We start from the raw sequence: 18,828 nt of genomic DNA on the forward strand, positions 1-18,828 counted from the left end.
TTGAAGTGAGGCAGGACGCAAGGACAATGAAATGAAAACGTTTTGATTGGAATGTACGGATGCCTAGGCGAACCACCACTCGGTATCATTCGTATTGTCGTAACACCAGGGAAGAGTAATTTAACTCTTCCCTAGTAACACTAAGTAAATAGATGCATTTGCACATGATTTAGACCAGAGTTAAATTAATTGTAATTTAACTCTTCCCTGATTTAGACATAATAGGTTTGTAAAATATATATGTTTACATTAGTTGGCGATAGTAACTACATTATTAGCTGTGAGTGTGAGGCAATTTTCGTTACTACATTAGCTGTTGACCGTTCTACATTAGCTGGTGTTGATTTTTATTTACTACATAAGCTGTTGGTGTTTCGATATTAGCTGGTGTTTTCTACATTAACGGTTGTACAGTGAAACATGCTCTTCTGTCTGCTGTGTACGAGCTAGTCTCACTGGCTACTAGTACTAGGAGTTTTTGGATGGACTGTTGAACCCACAAATGTGGAAACAACCACAAATGTGAAAACGCATCACCCACAAATGTGGAAACAACCACAAATGTAATAGCGCCCACAAATTAATGTGAAAACGATCAGTAGCAGAATCGGCTGTGAGTTGGTTCAATACTAGTCTAGGATCCAGACGGAGTTTTGTCTTAACATAGTAAAAATATAAATATTTTGGCACATATGGCGTTTCATACGTGTATTACTTGAGTTTGGATATTTTCAGATAAAAATCGAAATAAAAACAAATAAATAAAAAAAAAAAGACAATGAATACAGACTTGGGGCAAGTCTAGTTCAATACTTATAATGGGTGCACGATGCGCGTTGGATTACTATATTAAGTCGTAGTAGTTTGTTTTTATGGGTTTGCTACGAACAGACATTGGAGAGCATATGCCCCCATTAAGATTTAAGAACTTGTGTGATCCATTGTAAGTTTGTTTATATTTAGACTGTGATTTTGGGCGACAAAGGGTGGACCTCGCAACCCTAGTGCTACCCCTCCCACTGGACCTGCCCCTGATCAGATTTACATGGTCTCTGCAGGTTTATTTTATACTGATACTGTAGACATTACACACATACTAAAAAAAAGATACCATTTAAAAAAACTTTATTATTAATATTTGTCCTCAAGAAAAAGTTATTTTACTCCCGTCATTGGAACAACATTTATAATAATTAACATTATTAATTATCAATAATAATTACATAAAAATATTCTAAAAACTACTGTATATACAAGACATAAGTTCATAACTATACACAGATGAAATATAACAATAAACACATTATACAATATATCAATTGCACGATTCATACAGAACTTATTTATTTACACTTATACTTTATTATACTGCAAAGTAGATTATTAATAATGCATTTAATATTGTCTTAATAACAGTAACACATTAATATATACACATTAATACATCACACATGTAATAGATAATGTAATATGGCAGTATGCTCACTGTATACACATTCACTACAAATGAAATATATCAAGATATTTTTTAAATAGGCACTGTTAAAGGGCCTAGTTTTTGTTTTGTGATTCAACCAAAATAAGATTTTGTGCAAATTTGTGTTTCATTGATTAATCAAGCAAGTATGAGATAAACTGGACATAGGCCTATCATATAAATTATAATTTAATGTTATATACTGTAGTGTATGTAATCATATATTACACGAAAAAAGAATACAAGAAAATCATTGTTTATAAGATTCATGTTTAATGTAAAAAAAAAATCAAAGAAGAGAGAGTGAAAAACTTTATATCACCCCTGTCTGTTCTAAAATACTTATTCTAGCCCTAGCCTAGGCCTAGCTAGTGCCCCAAGTCTTTACTAATACAATATATATTAATACAGTATTACTTACATTCAATCTACTTAAAAACTTTAACTTTCAATCGAATGACTGAATAAAAAGAACAACATTCCTCAAACATGTCAGACTAGACAAGCCGAGTTGAGGCAGCCAGTATTAGTAGGCCTAGCACAGGCAAACAAGATATAGAGGTTAGGCCTAGCTAGGCGCTACACAGTTTTGAGCTAGGCCTAGGGCTAGGCCCCTACCCTAGTTAGGCCTAGATAGAGAGACTAGCCGAGACTCATCATTTGCCTTGCCTATGTTGTAGTTACTCTATAGTAATAACATTTAATACAGATTTAATTACATTCTCTGTTGCTGCAGACTTTCAGTGTCCGATCTAAATAAATGTCTAGAATTAATATGAATTGAAAATGAAAATCGTATTTCTCTCTCCCCATGCCACACCACCAGCTAGCTGCTGCTATTTTGATCACGCGTATGATGTAGACGCGCGCGCGACAAGGAAGATGAATATGGATGAATTTAATGATTGACCAAAAGTATAACTAAAACAAACTTTATTTCTTAAAAAAACCAAAATTATAATAATAACCAATTATTATTAAACAGTTTTTATAAGGTATCGACTATATTACATGCCATTTTTAGATTTACAAATACAATTCTATTGAGAATTACAATATTGACACTTATCTGCTGCGACTTTTACAAATGCGCTGTTTATATGAATTGAGACGTACACTGTACAGTCATCGGTGGATGATGATCGTGAAATTATTTAATACATAAAACGTATGTTTCTATTTGAACACTCTTCGTGAATGTGTTTGATGGCATCAACTGATAGATTGCAACCCCTCATGTGAAGCACCTCCAGCTTAGGAAACATAATGAGTAATGAAGACATTGAATTAACATCAATGTTGTGAAGGTTATTACCATCGATATCGAGCCATTCTAATGCTAATTGAACTTGTTTGAGAGAAAATTCTGTACCCAAGTGATTGATTGACGTCACCTGATAGATTGCAATCACTCATGTCAAGGTACGTCAGCTTAGGACACATAATGAGAAATGATAACATTGAATTAACATCAATGTTGTGAAAGTTATTACCAGAGATATCGAGTCTTTCTAATGCTAATTGAACTTGTTTGAGAGAGCATTCTGTACCCAAGTGATTGATGACGTCACCTGATAGATTGCAATCACTCATGTCAAGGTACGTCAGCTTAGGACACATAATGAGTAATGAAGATATTGAATTAACATCAATGTTGTGAAGGTTATTACCAGAGATATCGAGCTCAATTAATGCTAATTGAACTTGTTTGAGAGAACATTCTGTACCGAAGTGATTGATGACGTCACCTGATAGATTGCAATCCCTCATGTAAAGCATCACCAGCTTAGGACACATAATGAGAAATGAAGACATTGAATTAACATCAATGTTGTGAAGGTTATTACCAGAGATATAGAGCCTTTCTAATGGTAATTGAACTTGGTTAAGAGAACATTCTGTACCCAAGTGATTGATGACGTCACCTGATAGATTGCAATCACTCATGAAAAGCTGCCTCAGCTTAGGACACATAATGAGTAATGAAGATATTGAATTAACATCAATGTTGTGAAGGTTATTACCAGAGATATAGAGAGTATCTAATGCTAATTGAACTTGTTTGAGAGAACATTCTGTAACAAAGTGTTTGAATTCATCAGAGTCACCCAATAGATTCTTAATAATCGTTACTTCGTCACATTCAGCTATGACTACAATGTGTGCAATTACTTTTCCCTTGCATTTCCCTGCCATCCTACAACTACTGGAACTGAAATGCACCATTTCATCCTTTAAGCGATTAAGTTGCATAATTAGACGTATGAAATGCCCATCACATTGTACACCTTCAGTAATGTGATCAATGAACATTCTTGTAGAGGTAGATATATCATCCAAATGATTGCTTATTTCTAAATCCTTGCTTTCCATGTAATTAATTAATTTATTTATCACAACATCTTTATGTGGTTCTTTAACACAATCTAAATACTCCGGCAAAGAACGATATGTTGACAAATTGTTTGTAATCCAGTGATTGAAAAATGCATACGCTTTATCACCAAGGAAACCGATTGCAAACTCTCTGGCCAAATCTAGATACCAGCTTTCTCTTATTACCTCCCATTCATTATCATCTAATGGTGTAAGTATTCGTCTTACATCTTCTGTGCATTCATTCTCGATACCTTCACTTTCACATAATTTGCACAAATAAAATCCCACCAACGACTCAACTATCAACTTGTGAGGAGGCATAAACATTCTTTCAAAATTAGATTTTGAAATTGGTGCTTCTTCGTAAACAAATCCAAGTTTTATGGCCATGTCAATCATATCTGTTGTGGATTGTGTATCATTTAAATCTTTCATGTTTATTGAAAGCTGATTTTCTTTTAAGCTTTTATACATACACTTTCCCAACAAAATCATAGCATTTACGTAATTTGCTGGAGTTTCTTCAAATTTAGAAATCTTTTGGAATTTTTCACGAGTTTCTTTAAACTGTTGTTTGTGAAACTGATTCAAAATACTACGAAAAAATTCTTTAAACAGGTCAGTCTTATCTTCAGGAAGACTTTGATTGTCTTCCCATAGAATACAAATTGAAAGAAGTAGCATTGGATTTTTGCACATTGAATATACCTCCTCGTGTTTTCGTAGCCAACCCTGATTCATAATATCTAATTCTCTTCTAAGGGATTTTCCCATTTCTGGTTTTTCAAAATACTCAAAGTGTTTGTCAATATACTTTCCTATGCTCTTTTCATTAAATCCCTTAACTATTACATGTACGTTACACTCTTTTTTAAATTCATCTATGTTTTCTGACCGGGAAGTAAGTATCACAGTACTTTTTTTTAAAGTGTCTTTTCTGAAAAGACTAATTACGCTTTGATTATTGAATCTCAATTCATCTAAACCGTCTAGTAGTAACACAACTTTATTGTCATGTTTCTTTATAAATTTCTTAATTAACCGTGGATCTTTTGGGAGATCTGTCTCTAAATTAAAATCTGTCATATCCAGCTGCTTTACAATTAAATCAAATATATCTTCATCTTTTTCCAAATCCCTTACACATAAAAGAAATACAATTTTACCTTCAAAGACATTAGATTTATTATGTGTAGCCCATGTGTATGATATATGCCTTAATATGGTAGTTTTTCCAATACCTCCCTCTCCTTCTATAAGAGCTTTACATCCAGGTGTGGAACTGATAATATCTACCATTTCTTCCAATGTTGTTGGTTTGCTTCCTTTATTGTTTTCAAGTTCTTTAATCAGTTCCATATCGGTAAACATCTGTGAAATGTCAACTTTGTATTTCTCACGCATTGTTGCAGGTGTAAATATACTGGCCCTGCTGCACTTGTCCTTTTGTATTTCAATCAGATATGTTTCTATCTTTTCTAAAAAACAAGGAAAGTTATTCAGTAGAGAGAATCTTACACTTAATCATATTTTATTAAGCATTATTATTGTTAGTGTTAATTCATCTTTTTGATATAATAATGTAGCACCGTGAGTTGTTGAACAATTAATGGTTTGATTGTTCTTTTAGCAGGCCTAGGTAATGTCATTGTAGGTATAATGAAATAGAAATTTGTTATAGAAATTGTTAAATTATTTAGTTTATGAAGTTATTGAAGTAATTGTTATTAGTTATACTAAAGAATTGGTTATAACAATATAGATTCAGATTGTTATATTTTTGTAAAAATTAGGCTATAGAGGGCGACAAACACATTTTCTTTTCTATCAAAAAAGAAAACTTTTGTTGAAAATATAATATATAATAATATTATAACTTTAGTTGGATTGACGCTTTTACAACAGCGGCACAAACCTACAGCGGCATCCTACAGTAATTATAAAATTACAAGAGAGGGCAGCAAAACGAAAAATAAATTTATCACGAATTTCAAATAGATGTTCAGGCCCAGTTTCCGAAGTCGTATAAATATGTAAGTGTCACTATTCTAGGCATCTTTAGTTGAAAATGTTGTTAATTTTGTTGCAATAACAGAAGTTTTCATATCCGACTGCACTGAGAACAATGCATGATGATTGGAATGCAATCTAAATTAGGACTAATAGTAGGAGCGCAATTCAGGAGTGAGTGAGTGGCCGAGCGGTTAAGACAGTGGAACCGTAATCACGTAGCCATAACATCGGCAGGGGTTCGAGGCTCACTCACTCCATGGTTCTGGTGGTAGAACGAGTCTTCTCGGATAAGGACTATAAACCGTAGGTCCAGTGTACACAACTTGCTCGTGTGCACTTTAAAGAACCTAGTACATCTTTCGAGACGAGTAGGGGGTTACCCCGGTGTATTAGTACATCACAGCCACTGATCACCAACTGGGCCCTCTGGGAGATCAGTCTTTGACTGAAGAGGTCACCCAGTATAAAGATAAAACAAACAAACAAACAAATACATTCATATGTAAAACTAGAGGTTTTTTTTAAATTATTATTTTTGTATTTCTTTTTTTTTTGTGGACATTGATCTTTAACCCTGACCCTTCAAAATGTAACCACAATTACATGATGAGTCATTGATCATTGTGGCTAAGTTTGGTGAGAATCGGATAAAAACTGTGGTCTCTGGGCAGTAAAATAGTTTTTTGTTAGATTTAGTGAGAATCGGATAAAAACTGTGGCCTCCAGGCTGTTCACAGACACACACACACACCCACACATGCACACACAAACATACAGGGGTATAATATGTCCATTCTATACACATTACCAATACAATGAATCATTTTGTTACTGTATGTCCTACATCCCAACACAATGAAATCATTTTGTTACTGTATGTCCTACATCCCAACACAATGAAATCATTTTGTTAATGTATGTCCTACATCCCAACACAATGAAATCATTTTGTTACTGTATGTCCTACATCCCAACACAATGAAATCATTTTGTTACTGTATGTCCTACATCCCAACACAATGAAATCATTTTGTTAATGTATGTCCTACATCCCAACACAATGCAATCATTTTGTTACTGTATGTCCTACATCCCAATATAGTGGTAACTAACCTGTTTGTAACATCACATTTGTTCGCATTCTTTTCTTACTACTAGTTGGCGCTTCCTCTGTGTCAAAAAAAAAAATTACAATGACTTTCACCTAGTGAATGAAAGGATTATTTCTAGAATTAATTGGAGTAAATTTGATAACTGGATTTCTTTGTCAAATTAATACATTTGTAAATTTTAATATTGTTGTATTATGGTTAATGTACATACTGTAAATACAATACCTGATTCTGAATTAGACCTGTTCGGCTGCTTCTTCTTCCTTCTTCTTTTTTTCATTTTGGATCGGCCCCTTTTATCCTTCTTTTCTATTCCTTGTTCGTTATTACTACTGGTCGCCGTTTCCTCTGTTTAAAATAAGAAAGAAAAACTGAATTTACAATGGTATCTACTTCGTGAATAACCAATGATTGGAGTATAAATCCCGCATATTATTTGTAACGTATTGTAGTAGAACGTCTAAGGGCGCACCTTCTGGACCCATCACATTGTCTCCTTAATAGGAGTGTCTCTCTATTGAGGGGACAATACTAAATTAAACTAATGTTCAGCATATTATTTGTAACGTATTGTAGTAGAACGTCTAAGGGTGCACCTTCTGGACCTATCACATTGTCTCCTTAATAGGGGTGTCTCCCTATTAAGGGGACACTACTAAATTAAACTAATGTTCAGCATATTATTTGTAACGTATTGTAGTAGAACGTCTAAGGGCGCACCTTCTGGACCCATCACATTGTCTCCTTAATAGGGGTGTCTCCCTATTAAGGGGACACTACTAAATTAAACTAATGTTCAGCATATTATTTGTAACGTATTGTAGTAGGAAGGGCGCACCTTCTGGACCCATTATATTGTCCCCTTAATAGGGGTGTCTCCCTATTAAGGGGACACTACTAAATTAAACTAATGTTCAGCATATTATTTGTAACGTATTGTAGTAGAACGTCTAAGGGCGCACCTTCTGGACCCATCACATTGTCTCCTTAATAGGGGTGTCTCCCTATTAAGGGGACACTACTAAATTAAACTAATGTTCAGCATATTATTTGTAACGTATTGTAGTAGGAAGGGCGCACCTTCTGGACCCATTATATTGTCCCCTTAATAGGAGTGTCTCTCTATTGAGGGGACAATACTAAATTAAACTAATGTTCAGCATATTATTTGTAACGTATTGTAGTAGAACGTCTAAGGGCGCACCTTCTGGACCCATCACATTGTCTCCTTAATAGGGGTGTCTCCCTATTAAGGAGACACTACTAAATTAAACTAATGTTCAGCATATTATTTGTAACGTATTGTTGTAGAACGTCTAAGGGCGCACCTTCTGGACCTATCATATTGTCCCCCTTGTCTCCCTATTAAGGGGACACTACTAAATTAAACTAATGTTCAGCATATTATTTGTAACGTATTGTAGTAGGAAGGGCGCATCTTCTGGACCTATCATATTGTCCCCCTTGTCTCCCTATTAAGGGGACACTACTAAATTAAACTAATGTTCAGCATATTATTTGTAACGTATTGTAGTAGGAAGGGCGCATCTTCTGGACCTATCATATTGTCCCCCTTGTCTCCCTATTAAGGGGACACTACTAAATTAAACTAATGTTCAGCATATTATTTGTAACGTATTGTAGTAGGAAGGGCGCATCTTCTGGACCTATCATATTGTCCCCCTTGTCTCCCTATTAAGGGGACACTACTAAATTTCCAATTTATAGGGTTCTCGCGGAAAAACAACAAATAAATATACCACAATAAACACTAATTGATATGAACTCAAGAAATTGAGAAGTGAAACTTTAGCAACCAACGTTTCACAAATGAAAACAGTCAAGCCAAGGAAAGTATCATAAATATTATGATATCCATTTTTTGTATTAATAACGAGTATAAATGAATGTTTATTATTTGTGTTGTGATGGGAAAAAAACCATTATGAACATTAAAACGCGTCTCCGTTCCCTTAGGATGTCCCTTGAGCAGGGGTTGGCCGTAGTGTTAAAACACGCCCCTCAGACCATTTCGAGGGAAAAGTGTCCCCTTAATAGAGGCGTCCCAAAGGAGGGGTTTCTCGTGTTACATGGTTGTACATTTTATTCAGACTGAATTGTACATTATATTATATGGTTAATTTGTATACTGTAAATACAATACCTGTTTCTGATTCAGACCTGTTCGGCCGCCTCTTCCTTTTTCTTTTTTTCATTTTGGATCCACCCCTGTTAGGCCTATTATCCTTTTTTTGTATTCCTTGTTCGTTGTTAGACATACTACTGGTGGTCGGCCTTTCCTCTGTTTAAATAAGAATAAGAAAGAAAAACTGAATTTACAATGTTTAAATTTTAGTTCAGAATCCATTTGAAAATTACAAATGTTATCATCTGTTGGAGGTCATGTTTTTAATTGAGTATTCAATCCAATAACAAGCCTACACAATAAGGCACTCAATATTTGTTTTTTTAATGACTGCGAGTGTCAAAAAGCATCCCAACTACGACGAGGCTAATGATCTCTCATATATTGAATACATATTGTGTTAAATAAAAACAAAATACACAAATTAACCTCTCTTTCCTACTACAACAATGGAAAACTGTGATGCCTATGTTTACACACTTATTTACGGTGTCCGGAAATTTTTATTTCACGTACAGTGAAAGAAAATGAAATACATACCTCTTCGTCTATCCTGTACAGATTTTCCAAGACAATCTGTAAACCTAGTAATGTTTGAAGATGTACTTAGAAGTTCTTCTTTATCTAGTATGAATACGGCATCCCATATATTTGTGAATTCAAATTTATTCAGTTCATCATAATTATGAATAACATTCTTCAACTCATCTTGTCCAATTTGTCTTAACATCTTGAACAGTTGTTTACGAGATGCTGCGAGCGTCTCTTCATCAACAAGTTGAACATTGTTATCTGCCATATACTGGTCAATTTGACCTACAGCTTCACTGAAACCTGTCAGATTAGCTATGTTGAGCAAAAGCCTGACTTTACGCGGTGTGATTTCACCGGTTCGTTGAAGTTCATTAAATAAACTCATTGCTGTAACATCATCACGATCAAGGTCTTCTAATTGTATGTATCCATGCAGGCAGAATCTCAACCACTTAAAATATCGACCATTATAGTGTTTGCTAAGTTGAAATTTTAAAATTTGGAACTTTTCTTTAAGGTCTTCATCACATTCAGTTTTGTCTGGCAAAACAATGACAACAAATGATGACAAAATAAAAATATGTCAATACATTAAAGATGTATTGTTCCCTGAAAAAATATTCTTAACAACATTTTTGTAGAATATGCCATTTTAATGTAACATAATAGTAATCAACTTTGACCAAAAAACTTTGAAAAAAATGTATTTATCTGAAAAAACTGTAATTTAAAACAAAAAAAGGTCAAATTGGCTGCCAGACAATGTTTTTGTTTATAAGTGAACTAATTTTTTTTTTCTACGGAAGTGATTAACTGTATTAAAACTACAAAATAACATATTATTATTAGGCTAGGCAATCAATCTAAAAAACAGCCCAAAGTGAAACAAATTGCAAACAGAGATTTTTTTTTAAACAAATGATGAGGAGATCAAAATTTGAGCATCACACCTCTGTCATTCATCCCGATGATATGCAAATTAGCGTAAATATGCAAATTAGGGTGAATCTACAGGGTTACCATCTAAAAGGAGAGTTGATTTTTTCACTGATTTATTCAAAATGTATATATTAATATTTGCTTTAATGAAGCATTAATTTTACGAAAAAATGACCGGAAGTACAATATTTGACCCTCAACCCCATTTCTCAATGTTTGCATACATAACGCGACTAAAATGTGTGTAGAGACTCAAATGACTCAGATACAGGTTTGCTATAGTCAGCATAGGACTGTTAAGTAAATCTCAAAATCACACCTGTATCACTCACCTCAAAAGTATGCAAATTATTAGTACAAAGTACATAAAATATGCAAATTAGGGGGTGAAATTACAGGTTCCAATATGTCGAAAACCACTAAGGCTAGAGAGTTGATTTTTTTTCAAAAACTTGCTCAGAATGTACATATTTATATTTGCTTTAATGAAACATTTTACGAACAAATGGCCGGAAGTACAACATTTGACCCTCAACCCCATTTCTCAATGTTTGCACACACAATGTGACTAAAATGTCCCTAGAGACTTTGTTTTGGACTCAAATGATTCAGATACAGGTTTCCAATAGCCAGCGTAGGACCGCTTTGTAATTCCCAAAAATCACACTTTAGTGACATACCTGGAAAGTACTGTATGCAAATTAGTTGTACAAATATGCAAGGAAGAGGGTTACAATTACAGTCGTCCTATATCTCGTAAACCACTCTTAATAGAGAGCAAATATAATTACATATATATTATTGTGAATAAATCAGTGAAAAAAATCAACTCTCTCTGACTAGTAGTTTTTGAGATGGTAACCCTGTAGATTCATGCTCATTTGCATATTTAAGCTAATTTGCATATCATCGGGATGAGTGACAGGTGTGATGCTCAAATTTTGATCTCCTAATCATATGTGACCATTTAAAAAAATCTCTGTTTGCAATTAGTTTCACTCAAAATGATAGATTGCCTAGCCTATATTTAAAGTCTGATTTAATTAAAATTCAAATGTCATGTTTTTGGGGGACAATACATCTTTAATTTTAAAAAAGCCAGTCAAAAACACTGTTCATTGTTTGTTACCTGTTGCCATGTTTTCAATTCAATTTTCTATCTTCATTTCTGACATCTGAAAATAGAATTGTTTACATACAAACCATGCTGTCAACTGGTTTTATCATTCTTTAACCCAACAAAACGAGGAAAGAGTTATACTGGTTAGGCCTAGTTGTCATCATAGTTGATCACAATTAATGGAGTGCTCAAACAATCATGGAGATACCTCCATGGCTCAATGTAATTCATCCTATAATTGTTTATGCCGAAATAATACTAATAGCCAAACAAATAAGTCGCTGTTAGTGTTAGTCTCCTGTAGCAAAAAAGAAAGTCTACTTACAACAGAATAATAATGGTGTTGTGGTATGTTCCCTCTTTATTTTAAAAAGACCAATGTTCCTCTACTTATCTGTGCTATATATATGCTCAATTTTTACTCAGGCTAATAAACTAGGCTGATAAAATAGGGCGTTTCCTCCATGGCATTAAACAATGGTGACTACTTCTTCGCATCATGCAGCTAAAGTAAAATGACGTCACCAAAAAGAACCAAGATGACATGATACCGGATGCAAAAATGGCTGCGCCACAATGGGATTTATACAAATCCATTCTTTAAACACACACCCTCTGTATTTTTAAAATTAAAATTCAGAATTCGTGTTTTGTGAAATAAATTTAAACCTAGGTAAACATATTATAATGCATATTATTTGTTCCTAATAACACTTATTAAAATGACAATGTGCTTTATGTAACAATAATATAAATATAATTTTCATAATATTTTATGGGGGTGACTTTATTATTTTCATTTTTAAAAGGAACCTACAGAGTGAGGGCAGTGTGTAGAGATCGCCACCAGAGCCATATATAGAGAGAGTTACGACTTCGAATGGATTAGAAGCCATGTTTGTGTCCAACTATTCCTATGTAGCGTATGGAGTTAAGTCTTTTGTTTTGAAAATGTATAACGTTCGAAAGGCTTTAATTATCGAATTTAATATCAAAACAATCAATTTGATTAAAGGTTTTTGTTAAAATAATAAAAAAATTATAAAGTTACTGCGAACATGATTTAAAACAACAAAAATAGCAATTTCGGAACGGCTCTGGTTGTGCGCTCCATGCACGCTCTACGCGTGCGCGTTTAGTTTGTACAGCGATTCTCTATAGTAATGCATTGTTTTTACATTTTGTTGTTTAAAATCATGTTCGCAGTAACTTTATGATTTCGTTATTATCTTACCAAAAACCTTTAAACAAATTGATTGTTTTGATATTAAATTCGATTTTTAAAGCCTTGTGAATGTTATACAATTTTTAAGCAAATGACTCGACTCCATACGCTACATAGGCATAGTTGGACACAAACATGGCCGGCGTGCACACCACGTGACTTTCTAAAATCTGTGAACGCAATGCCGTAACTCTCTCTATATACGGCTCTGATCGCCACAACTGCAGAGCCATATTATTATTGAGGGCGCTAAACATAAAATTTAAAACATCAAAGCAGTTGGCAAAGATGTTAATGTGCTCTCCCTGCCTCAGCACTAAGGCCCTGCCACAGCCTTTTGGGATCGTTTCCAGCACAGTTGGTCGTATACCTTTAACTCTATTCCACCGACCAGCGTGGGAATCGAACCCACGACATACGTGTTGTTAACACGACGCTTAGGCGACTGAGCTAACTGGTAATTTTGGTTTTAACAAGGATGATATGATATTTATGACGTAATGATGAATTACGTAATACACGTATAAATAGACTATTATCAGCTTTTCATTCATGTATACTTTGTGGCGTAACTGGTAATGCTGCTCAGTTTTAGCTGCTGTGGCAGGGCCTTAGTGCTGAGGCAGGGAGAGCACATTTACCATCTTTTTTTTTTGGCTCTCGCCAACTGCTTTGATGGTTTAAGTTTTATGTTTAGCGCCCTCAATTTATTTTAATGTAAAAAAAAAGGGAATTAATTCTTCGTTTCGTGTTTAGAAGAGAATTAATTTTATCTCATCGTAGTTTGGTATGCCGTGCGTTTGTTATGCGAATGTGTGTACACATGTGCTGTGGGAAAGATGGTATTGTTAGTCATTCGCGATCAACAAACAACACTGTTCAGTTTTTATTTTGTTAATCTTTTGCATTAGAATTATAATTCTACCGTTAAAAAAAATATCCGTAGAGGTTCGAACCCCAGCTGATAGCACTCAAAACTGGGCATTACCCGTTAAGCCACAAAGTACATGACGGAACAGCTGATAATAGTCTATTTATACGTGTATTACGTAATTCATCATTACGTCATTAATATCCTATTAACATTGTTAAAACCAAAATGATCAGTTAGCTCAGTCGTCTGAGCGTCGTGTTAACACACGTATGTCGTGGGTTCGATTCCCACGCTGGTCGGTGGAATAGAGTTAAGGCTATGCGAGCCACTGTGTTTGGGGTTCACAGATCATACGTCCCCCTTTCCACCACACATCATGAGGCGACAACATCAATGCATCTGGTGATGTGGTGGAAACGACCCCAAAAGGCTGTGGCAGGGCCTTAGTGCTGAGGCAGGGAGAGCACATTTACCATCTTTTTTTTTTTTGGCTCTCGCCAACTGCTTTGATGGTTTAAGTTTTATGTTTAGCGCCCTCAATTTATTTTAATGTATAAAAAAGGGAAATAATTCTTCGTTACGTGTTTTGAAGAGAATTAATTTTATCTCATCGTAGTTTGGTATGCCGTTCGTTTGTTATGCAAATGTGTGTACACATGTGCTGTGGGAAAGATGGTATTGTTAGTCATTCGCGATCAACAAACAACACTGTTCAGTTTTTATTTTGTTAATCTTTTGCATTAGAATTATAATTCTACCGTTACACGTTATAGTGTATTTTTAAATAATCCGTTTCATGCAAGATATTGTATTGTAGGCCTACTAATATGTAGAATAAATAAATATGTTTTAAGCAGATCTTCGAAATTGAAGCATATGAAGTCGAGTTTTTTAAAACCCAACCTAAAATTCGCATCTGGATAGTTGAAATTTAACATTATAATTATCAAAGGTGATAATACTTATTGTTTTCTAAATTATAGAAAGGCTTTTGTGTGCTCGCTCTGTTTATATTTCATAATTTTGTTTTGTTGAATTACCGTCACGGCCGCATGCATTGCATGTCTCACACCTGCAAAACAATCACCATTGTATGGCTGGTCCTGAAGACTTATATATTTCGTTTCATAATTTCCGGCGACTAAGCTTTCATTCTTAGCTCTGCCCCAACCATGGTGAGCTTAACTGGAGACTTAATATTTAATTTCATATTTCAATAAATATTTTTTTCAAAATTGTCTTTTCTCAGCCCCAGTCATGGTGGGGTAGTGAAGAGGTGTCATTTCTGGGGACCTTGCAGCTATTTTAAACAGTTTGGTAAGCCCTACGTTGTTATGCAAATGAGTTTGTGCAGGTGTAAAGATAGTATTGTTAGTCCTACTGCGGTGATTTTGTTAATCTCTATTAGAAATTCAAATCATGTACAGATACAATTTACCGGGCCGGAATCTAGAAACTCCCCTCCTTTAGTTTACAAAAGTAATCTCGAAAAAAACCTCATTTGGAAAAGAAGCTTATCCGTTGAAAAGAAGGTTCGAACCCCAGCTGATAGCACTCAAAACTGGGCATTACCCGTTAAGCCACAAAGTACATGACGGAACAGCTGATAATAGTCTATTTATACGTGTATTATGTAATTCATCATTACGTCATTAATATCCTATTAACCTTGCTATAACCAAAATGATCAGTTAGCTCAGTCGTCTGAGCGTCGTGTTAACACACGTATGTCGTGGGTTCGATTCCCACGCTGGTCGGTGGAATAGAGTTAAGGCTATGCGAGCCACTGTGTTTGGGGTTCACAGATCATACGTCCCCCTTTCCACCACACATCATGAGGCGACAACATCAATGCATCTGGTGATGTGGTGGAAACGACCCCAAAAGGCTGTGGCAGGGCCTTAGTGCTGAGGCAGGGAGAGCACATTTAACATCTTTTTTATTTAATTTCTTTTTTCAACCTGTATTCGATCTCGTAAATTTTCTGTTTGGCGCCCTCAATTTTAAATGACATTGAATTTTTTTTCATCGCAGGTGTACGATGATTATTGGTGCGATCGGTGGTACAGAAAATAAAATAATTCCGATATTGTTCCTGATAACAAAGAAGCAGATTAATATAGTTGTTTATTTGACCCATTTGGCTTAGATGCCTATATAGGCCTAGAGGACTTAATTAAATACAGTAGTCTAGAGTAGTAGTACTACAGGCCTCCATATCCTCCTTTATCGTTACCGCGTGGCATCGTACTAATGTACACTAACCCAGCTTACTAGCTAACTACACTCCCCGCCGCCCACTAGCTCTAGCTAGGTATGCACTGCACTATCACTAGGCCTAGCCTATTTCCCATGTCTTGCAGCATCTGAAATAACATACTAAATACTGTACATTATTATTATTTTTTATTCGCACTGGAAGTATCTAGGCTTTCATGTTATGTTAAAAAAAATTAAATATATTATTTATTATCCTCAGCAGTGAAAAAAATTATATTTTGTTGTCGAATATGCCGTGATTTTAATTGTCAACAACATGATCGTCAGTCGATGATGGCCGGCCGGCTCGGTTTCGATAAATCTGGCGTCGCGTGTACGTGTGGTGGTGGAAAACACTCTCAGCAAGTTTGCTTCATTATGACCCGCTTTGACTTGACGTCATTTTACTTTAGCTGCATGCGAAGTAGTAGTCACCGTTATTTACTTTTTCCTTTATATGCTGGTTTTTTAGTCTTAGGGTCAAAGAGAAAAACTCACTACAAAGAATTGTTAACTTAAGTTCTAAATTAATAGGTTGTCAACTTCGTAGTTTATCTTCTTTCTGTGACATGCAAACTCTAGAAAAAAGTAGAGCTATTCTAAAAAATATTAACCATGCCTTGTTCAGTGATTTCGAGCTCATGCCTCATGGGCGTCGCTTTCGATGCCCGGCATGTAGAACAAACCGGAAAAGGAATTCGTTTTTGCCAGTGGCTATTCGACTCTTAAATTCTTGAACCTTGACTCTTTTTTTTTTTCTATTTTGTACTGTGTATTGTGATATTTTGTATATTTTGTAAGATCATTTTAATCCAGACCTTTTTATTTGAATTGCCCCGTGTGGGATGATTAAAGAATTTTGAATTGAATTGAATTACCTTGCTATACAATCTTTGCGAAAACTCCCTATAAAGAGAGATAATAAAATGTGTGCGCGTGCGTGGATGATTCGGATGCGTATTCAGTTCTACGCGAATCATTTCGCGCGCAACATTTTGATGCATGCATTGTTTGTATTATTATTTATACGCGTCATAAACGCATTATAATATTATAGTTAAGCAGCAGATCAAGCAAACGGCTTCGGCGGCGACATCTCTTGTCATTTAAAATCCGACAATTAGGACCTAAAAAATACTATCATGGGAGGCTTTGACGCTACAGGATTTGTTAAAGACTTACTGGCTGGTGGTTGCGCAGCAGCAATATCAAAGACAGCAGTAGCACCAATCGAACGTGTTAAGTTACTTCTTCAGGTAGGCTAGGCTTCTGCTTTTTTCTTCTACCTAGCTACAGCAACTTTTAAAGTTACTTTTGTTTTGCTTATTGTTTCTTTTTTTCTTGCAAATGTTGCTTTGCCTAGGCTTGCCTCCTATCCTGTAGGCCTTGCCTAATACTAGGCTAGCCTAGGCTAGGCCTAGACTATAACTGTCCTATCTTTTTATCCTTTTCATTTTTAATTGCTAGAGGCTAATCTAGGCCTAGGGCCTAGGCCCATATCTTACTTATTAATATTATGCCTAATAAATACAGTTTTATAATCATACTTTATTCTGTTGATTGTACAGGTCCAGGCCGTCTCAAAACAAATCAAGCCCGAAGACCAATATAAAGGTATATTGGACTGCTTCAAACGCGTCACCAAAGAGCAAGGATTTACGTCATTATGGCGTGGAAACTTGGCCAACGTCATTCGATATTTCCCAACTCAGGCTCTTAACTTTGCCTTTAAAGACAAGTACAAGCGGATATTCTTGGGTGGGGTCGACAAGAACACACAATTCGCGCGGTATTTTATGGGTAATCTTGCTTCTGGAGGTGCAGCTGGTGCAACGTCACTTTGCTTCGTTTACCCGTTGGATTTCGCCAGAACACGTCTTGCCGCTGATGTTGGAAAGGCAGGAGGTGGACGTGAGTTTAAAGGACTTGGAGATTGTCTGACAAAGATAGCAAAATCCGATGGTATTCTTGGTCTGTATCGGGGATTCGGTGTGTCCGTCCAAGGTATCATCATCTACCGTGCAGCCTACTTCGGCACTTACGACACCGTTAAAGGTATGCTGCCAGATCCGAAGAACACACCGATCGTCGTGTCTTGGATGATAGCTCAAGTGGTGACCACTGGCGCTGGTATCTTGTCTTATCCGTTCGATACAGTACGTCGACGTATGATGATGCAGAGTGGTCGCAAAGACGTCATCTACAAGGGAACTCTTGACTGCTGGGCCAAGATCCTCAAGACCGAAGGTGGTGGGGCCTTCTTCAAAGGTGCGTTCTCAAACGTATTGAGAGGAACTGGCGGAGCATTAGTCTTGGTTCTCTACGACGAAATTAAGAAGCTTTTGTAATTTCTGCTACAGCTTATATAATAACTATTTTAGCATAACTTTACCAACGCACAACATAAGTATTTTGTTTTATTTTGAAATGTGCTCAGATCATTGTACAACATTAAAATGCTATAGTCATAAATAAATTTATGACATCGGAAAACATGTGTTGGTTATTATTTGAAGGGGGCCTACAACTTTAAAAGGAAGTGCCGGAATTGTGACCTAAATGTATAATACGGTCCCATGGCCCACCTCTCTATAGACCCATTGCTAAAGATGAGACAAACGAGTTAATTACCAATAATAACCAATATTTCTAGCTAATACAATTTTATAATTTAGTCGTTAAAAATCCTGCTATATTAATATTATTTATTTGTTAATATTTTATTTATTTATTTATTCAATTTAAAAAAC

General features: G+C 35.4%; 2 protein-coding genes across 2 annotated transcripts; one reads left to right on the forward strand and one right to left on the reverse strand.

The window, feature by feature from the left end:
- Positions 1-866: 866 nt before the first annotated feature.
- On the reverse strand, positions 867-12,195 carry LOC144854008 (NACHT, LRR and PYD domains-containing protein 3-like). The gene is made up of 7 exons (XM_078711891.1): positions 12,046-12,195; positions 11,730-11,775; positions 9,668-10,201; positions 9,146-9,283; positions 7,207-7,329; positions 6,983-7,039; positions 867-5,334 (listed from the first exon to the last, which is right to left on the reverse strand). Exons 2-7 carry the CDS (start codon positions 11,737-11,739, stop codon positions 2,789-2,791), a joined length of 3,408 nt encoding a protein of 1,135 aa, XP_078568017.1. The 5' UTR covers positions 11,740-11,775; positions 12,046-12,195; the 3' UTR covers positions 867-2,788.
- A 4,901-nt stretch (positions 12,196-17,096) lies between these two features.
- Positions 17,097-18,565, forward strand: LOC144854875 (ADP,ATP carrier protein-like). The gene is made up of 2 exons (XM_078712876.1): positions 17,097-17,334; positions 17,647-18,565. The coding sequence occupies exons 1-2, from the start codon at positions 17,221-17,223 to the stop codon at positions 18,424-18,426; spliced, it is 894 nt and encodes a 297-aa protein (XP_078569002.1). The 5' UTR covers positions 17,097-17,220; the 3' UTR covers positions 18,427-18,565.
- Positions 18,566-18,828: the final 263 nt, after the last annotated feature.

Source organism: Antedon bifida, chromosome 10 (genome assembly GCF_963402885.1).
Source record: "Antedon bifida chromosome 10, ecAntBifi1.1, whole genome shotgun sequence".
Classification (NCBI taxonomy): Eukaryota; Metazoa; Echinodermata; class Crinoidea; order Comatulida; family Antedonidae; genus Antedon; species Antedon bifida.

Coding starts and splice junctions, on each gene's coding strand:
- LOC144854008 (XM_078711891.1), bottom strand. Junction 9,284..9,667: donor TGTACAGGATAGACGAAGAG/GTATGTATTTCA, acceptor TTATTTAAACAG/AGGAAAGGCCGACCACCAGT. Junction 7,330..9,145: donor CAGGTCTGAATCAGAAACAG/GTATTGTATTTA, acceptor TATTTTAAACAG/AGGAAACGGCGACCAGTAGT.
- LOC144854875 (XM_078712876.1), top strand. CDS start 17,221: ATGGGAGGCTTTGACGCTACAGGATTTGTTAAAGACTTACTGGCTGGT. Junction 17,335..17,646: donor GTGTTAAGTTACTTCTTCAG/GTAGGCTAGGCT, acceptor TTGATTGTACAG/GTCCAGGCCGTCTCAAAACA.